At 24.6% G+C, this 6,141-nt stretch overlaps 1 protein-coding gene across 8 annotated transcripts; it reads right to left on the bottom strand.

Moving 5' to 3' along the window:
* Positions 1–835: 835 nt before the first annotated feature.
* On the bottom strand, positions 836–5,582 carry LOC112679460 (oxysterol-binding protein-related protein 11). 8 transcript variants are annotated; one of them, XM_025549258.1, is made up of 5 exons: positions 5,095–5,582; positions 4,667–4,922; positions 1,934–2,131; positions 1,713–1,881; positions 836–1,240 (listed from the first exon to the last, which is right to left on the bottom strand). In XM_025549258.1, exons 2-5 carry the CDS (start codon positions 4,799–4,801, stop codon positions 1,035–1,037), a joined length of 708 nt encoding a protein of 235 aa, XP_025405043.1. In that variant the 5' UTR covers positions 4,802–4,922; positions 5,095–5,582; the 3' UTR covers positions 836–1,034. The 8 variants fall into 8 exon arrangements, with proteins under 8 accessions (XP_025405043.1, XP_025405044.1, XP_025405047.1 ...); XM_025549259.1 differs by having other exon boundaries at positions 4,667–4,986; XM_025549262.1 differs by having other exon boundaries at positions 5,090–5,582.
* Positions 5,583–6,141: the final 559 nt, after the last annotated feature.

The raw sequence follows: 6,141 nt of genomic DNA on the forward strand, positions 1-6,141 counted from the left end.
TGAAGAATAAAATGGTGAATATATTTTAAATTTAAAATTATAAACCATTGATACTATATTTAAATTATAATAGTATAAATCAAAGGTACTAAATAATCAGGAAAATTTGAATTCCAAGTAAAACACAATGGTCTTGCTTAACAGTTTCATTATATTTAATTGAGACTAGACCCTTTATATTAACCCTTTTCATACTTTATTCATATGTTAAAATATATAATATGACAATTTAATAATATAAATAATAAATTTATGTAAATATTAAGTTTTTTGTATAATATTGAAGATAGTTGAAAAGTATGAGTACCAACACAATAAATTACCATAAGTGAAAAAATCAAGTAATATGAATTCAAATTTACAGTTACCATAATTTTTCATCAATGTTATTATTTATTAAGTAATATTTATTACTTAATACTTGTTGTTATGGTATTAAATAGAAAACATTTTTGAAAATTTAAGGATAAATAGGAATTTTCTACATTTGCTTGAAAAATTGAAATTTAATTTAAATATAAAATAAAAATATAATATAAAAAGTAGATGTATTTATTTATGGATGGTTATTTATTTTACAGTAAAAATTTTGAAGTATGAATAGTGTTTATATTGTTTCAAATATTCTAAATATAAGCTATTCCTTGTTTTTTCTTCATATAACACCAAGCAAGAAAATAAAATAAAAATATTTTTTCTAACAGTTTTACTATATAGATAAGGAAATTATTAATTGTAAATTATACATATGGGAAAAAATTAATTTCTTATATATTAATTTACTATTCACTTATCTGGATAGTTAAGTATACTTTATTGAATAAGAACTATAAGCTTTCTTGTTCTACTCAGATTCGTATGTATTAGAAGAAAAAAATTTCTTGATTCTGTACATATACTAAAATTACATCATAAGTATCTTAAATATACATTAAATAATAATAAGTTAGCGATAATTCAGAACTATAGCTAAAATCTATCAAAAGAATTCAGTAAATATATAACAATACATCAGTGTAAAAAACAATGATTAGTTAAGAATTTGTTGTATGCATTTTTCTCTTTGAATGCATAGATGAGGAAGATGGTTTTGAGTTCAAAAACGAATATGTTCGAATTATTGGTTGTTCTATGCTTGAATGTTGTAATATTTTATAACAGTTTTCTAATGCACACATCATGGACTGCGATGTTGCTTTAATTATCAGTAAGTCTGGATCAGTATTCCTTAAACGTGGACCTATTATCAAAAAAAAAAAAAAAAAAATGATTAATATAAATATCTTTTATGATTAGTTTGATAGCCGATTATGATTTTTAATAGCACATTTTCATTAATCTTTATTTAATATATTTATTACAAAGTATTATATGATACTAAAAAATGCTACAAAAATTGTTAAATTTGAAATTATAGTTAAAATAAAAGTTAGTTGTTTCAATAGGTAATGAATAAAATGTATGCAACATCCAAAGTTATAATAGTAATAATTAAAATTGATGTTATTTTGAATAATAAATATTTAAAACAATTATATATAATATAATAAATAATAAAAATAAAAATGTAAATATATATATTATGGATTTATTATTTTGGTATTGAAATGTAGGTATTTTTTAGATAAAACAATAATTTAAACTTGATATTTTTATTTTCATTATAAATGCATTATACTCATATTTTATATTTGATTTGAATTACAACTAACCTTGTGATGGTAACTTTTCTATGACTCTAGCCATATCAATGAAATTGTTTTCTGCTTGAGATAAATACTGCCGTGCATTAGCCAATGATCTTTTAACACCACTTGGGCAAAAGTCATAGACATTATCAGTTTTTGAATATTTTTGTACATTTTTCTTTAAACATAAAAACTATTAACATTTTGATAAGAACAGGTAAATTATTTTTAAATTTATTAAATACTTGGGAGTGATATTCTGCAGTAGCTCTTAAGCGATTCACCCAATCCTGTCTGGCACGAGCATCAACAGCTCTTAACTTATAACATTCACCATTCCATGAGTTCACTGAAAATGTGTTAGAATCTTCATCACTAGGAGATACAACAGCAGATTCCAAAAAAATAAATCCTCGTGGTTGTAATTTTGTATCATTTTCACTCTGAATGTATAAAAAAAAAAAAAAAACATTAAAAAATTAATAAATAATTTTTTATTTAGGTTAGCTATATAATTAAGACAGATGAAAATTGAGTTAGTGTTACATAAGATATAATACCTCTATGCGTTATAGTGAATAAATAAACAAATAGTTTATATATAGAAATAAATAAATGAAATCTTAGCCCGATTATTATTATGTTTGTAAAGTATGTACAATTTCGAATCAAAAATTCATTATCAAGTACCTACTAAGTTACTTAAAATTGCAACTCAATATGAAAAAATAAAAGTCTTTTCTAAAACCGAAAAATTTATTTTGGGTGTTAATATTTCTAGGTTTGTATTGATATCAAAATGTATATTATGGTTATTTTCTAAAACATGATAAGCCAAATTTGAATCAGAGGCAGTTTTTTTAATTTTATTTCAGAAATGTAATATTATTTTACCAATATACAATTTATTATAAATACATTTTACTTTATATATACCAGCATTTTCAAAAAAAAAAGGAAATTTTTTGTGAAGTTTTTAATTTTATTATTTATATGTTTAATTAAATTATTATTAGTTTTAAAAGCAATTTTTAGATAATTAGTATTATTGTTTAGAATTTTAGCGAATTTGTTAAAAATATTATTTTGATATTTCATTCTACAATAGTTCACTATTTTATTTGATGAGTTGTGTTTTATTTTTTATTTTTTTTTTTATAATATTTAAATTTAATTTATTCTAATGGAATATACTATAGATCAGTGGTATTTAACCATTGCGCCATGGCACACTGGTATGCTGCAAGTGCCATTGCAGTGTACCGCAATAATGAAATATGTAGAGGTTCATAAAATATTAAACTAAAAAATTATATTTTTTGAAAATTATGTGGTATTATAGAATCAGTTTGAATAGGTTTCATGTAAATACTAAACTCATATTTTTTATCTATTAATTTATATCTATTTATTTATATATTAATTTACAAGTATTAACCATTTAATAATTTTTAATTTTTATTTTATTAATAAATATCACTGGAATTGTATTTATATTCTTAAATTTAGTATACAAGGTACATTAATTATTAAAAAAAAAAAAAACCAAAAACACAAAAATAAGTTATGATTGTAATAGTTGTAAATATATCAATATGCCATAATTACATTAAATAAATATATTAAAGTAAATTTAATTACAACACTTCCTTACTTATCATTAATTCTTGTTAGACCAGCTCAGCCTTATAATATTTAACAAAAATGTATTACATCTTACATCATAATAGGAGCAGAAGCTTTATAGTATTTGCATATTTGTTTTGCGCAATCACAAAAATAGTATGAAAATAATACATTTAATACTTTCATAAAGTTAGTTTTGAAATTTTATTTTACATATAAATGCATATTTCTTCAATTTTATACTTTTAGATACATATTGTAAATAATTTATCATTTATCAAAACTTTTCTATCAATGCCTTAATTTCATCTAAAATTAATCTTAAGTTTAAATTATTTTAATTTTTGATCATAAAATATAGTAGGTGACTATTTGCAAATATATTTTTTCCTAGAAATATATCTCAAGGGATTGGATTAATTCTATTTATAAATATAAGGAAGTTAAATTTGCGAATACCTTTAAATTCTAAAAATTCTAAACCTATAGATAAAAAAAGGTACAGTTTCTAATGTTGACATACAAAAATTTTTTTTAGTCCAACTGAAAATTTAATATTTAGGATTTCTGCTAGATACAATAACCAGTTTTTGACACAAAAAATATTCCACTATGTAATATTATCGAAATAATACAGTCTCTCGTTTAGTAGGAAGAAAGTCCAAGAAAAAATAGATGATATATTGAAAAAATATATTAGTTTTAAAATTAAGATCTAAATTTTTAATGATAAGGAAACTTAAATGGATGGTCTATCTGAAATCTTAATACATTTTTGGTCTATTAAATATATGTCCCAGAAAATTACTTCAATTTGAAAAGATCATTTTCAATATTCATAGTAGTGTTAACTGACAATAGACAATAATTCCAGTTTGAAAGAGTTTAAACAATCATTGGTCGCTCCATGCAATTTTGCACTATTTAAGGTAAAAATACTATCAACTTAATTTCTTCAATTTTAATAATTTATAACTACTAAACAACTAGGAATTTTATTTTTTAGAATCAGAAAAAAAGTTATAAGAAATTACATTTTATCAATAATTTTGTTACTTATATATTTTTAAAAAAATCCGTTTAAAAAAAAATATAAAAGCATATTTTTAGTTCATATTATAGGATTTTTAAATGCATAAGTGCTTTTATATTTAATATTTATTTAGAGCTACAAGACTTTTGTCCTAGTTATAATATACCAAAAGTGATCAACTTTTTTAATATTACATATTTATTATAAGATTTGAAACTAATTGATCGTTATTACTTTGAACATTTTAATTTAATTATATAACACAATAATTCTATCAGGATTTATTGAAAGTCGTAGAACCATACAATAAATTATTTACCAAAAAGTAGCTTAGTGTTCCTTCTCTTGGGTCCAGTATGAACCATCTATGTTGCCAGCCTTTAACAACATTTGTATACTTGTACAGTTGTCCTTCTTGTGTTTGAGATAAAAATTCAACACCGACTGTGTCCATAATGATGTAGATGCAGGTATTTCTCGTGAATATAATCCAAAATATACGGATGTACACACGAGAAGCAAGAGTGCGGATATTGAACGTAGGTACGTATCGGCCGATCGGGTCACCTCAAAATCTACCGTCAAGAAACTATTATCAAACTATTAACCATTTAGCGTTGATTTGCTGATCGTCGTTTCCTACAAAAGCGATCGCCAACCAGTTATTTACATCGAGCATACACTCAGCAAAAATCGTAACCTGCGCACCATAGTGAAAATATTTATGAAAAACAAATGTTACCGCACCACTGGGTTCAGTCCGTCGTCTTCATCGGTATTGTCATCACTAGATGATAACAATTTCTAACAGTAACAATATTATTCAGCGTCCGCCGGCTTCCTACCACATAATAATAATTATGTTGTATTCAATATTAACGACGCATACGTCACACGGCACACACAACAATAATTGTTATCATCGTTGCGACAAACGACTCATTAGAACATATATTGAAACATAAATTATTGGATTATTTCGAACGTCTTATGTCTTATCACACTTATCAGTAGTTGTTGTAGCCATAGACCTATTATATAATATTATATATTAGGTTTATGGTTGTAGCATATGATCGACCTGCCGGTGACGAGGAGTGACTATTCCAATTATTATTAGTATTAATAATATTATTATTGAATAGAGATGAAAAGCTTAGTTCATTAGTTCACAGTTCATTCAAATGAATAGTTCAAATGAACTATTCGTTTCATCACTATTATACTCAGTATAAGATCACTCGTATCAAGCACCGATTACACCAAAATACCGAATGGAGTTTTATTTTGTGGTATACACATTTCGTTCCTAACCTTACTGCATTTGGCGCACTCGCATATTCCCCAGTCCCCACCTCTACAACAATATTGCAACGTACTACGTAATACCATTGTTTATAATTACTAAGTACTTCTGTTGGATAATACGTTCCATCGCACATTTGCGCGTCGGGGCGTCGTGCATCGGCTATACGGCTATGAAAATGAAACATTCAAACGTACAATATTATGCACCACTATCGAACGTATATTATCTATTTATGGGAATGGGAAAATGAAAATTTAAAAATAGCTTGATTGAATGGAAAATAATGAATAATTTTAATATTATCAAAATCATTTACTCTATGTAGTGGCGTATCCAGGGGAGGGGTTAGGGGGTTATAAAAATTGGTTAGTATTGAATATACTAATATACATATATATATATACTTCAAATATTCATACAAATTCACACAGAACTAGCTATTCACCAATTTTCTGAGGGGTGTCAGTCGACACCCCTGACCCTCC

This window comes from Sipha flava, unplaced genomic scaffold (assembly GCF_003268045.1).
Source record: "Sipha flava isolate LNK unplaced genomic scaffold, YSA_version1 162_pilon_pilon, whole genome shotgun sequence".
Classification (NCBI taxonomy): domain Eukaryota; kingdom Metazoa; phylum Arthropoda; class Insecta; order Hemiptera; family Aphididae; genus Sipha; species Sipha flava.

Coding starts and splice junctions, on each gene's coding strand:
- LOC112679460 (XM_025549258.1), bottom strand. CDS start 4,801: ATGGACACAGTCGGTGTTGAATTTTTATCTCAAACACAAGAAGGACAA. Junction 2,132..4,666: donor GAACACTAAGCTACTTTTTG/GTAAATAATTTA, acceptor TTATACATTCAG/AGTGAAAATGATACAAAATT. Junction 1,882..1,933: donor CTGCAGAATATCACTCCCAA/GTATTTAATAAA, acceptor AAATGTTAATAG/TTTTTATGTTTAAAGAAAAA.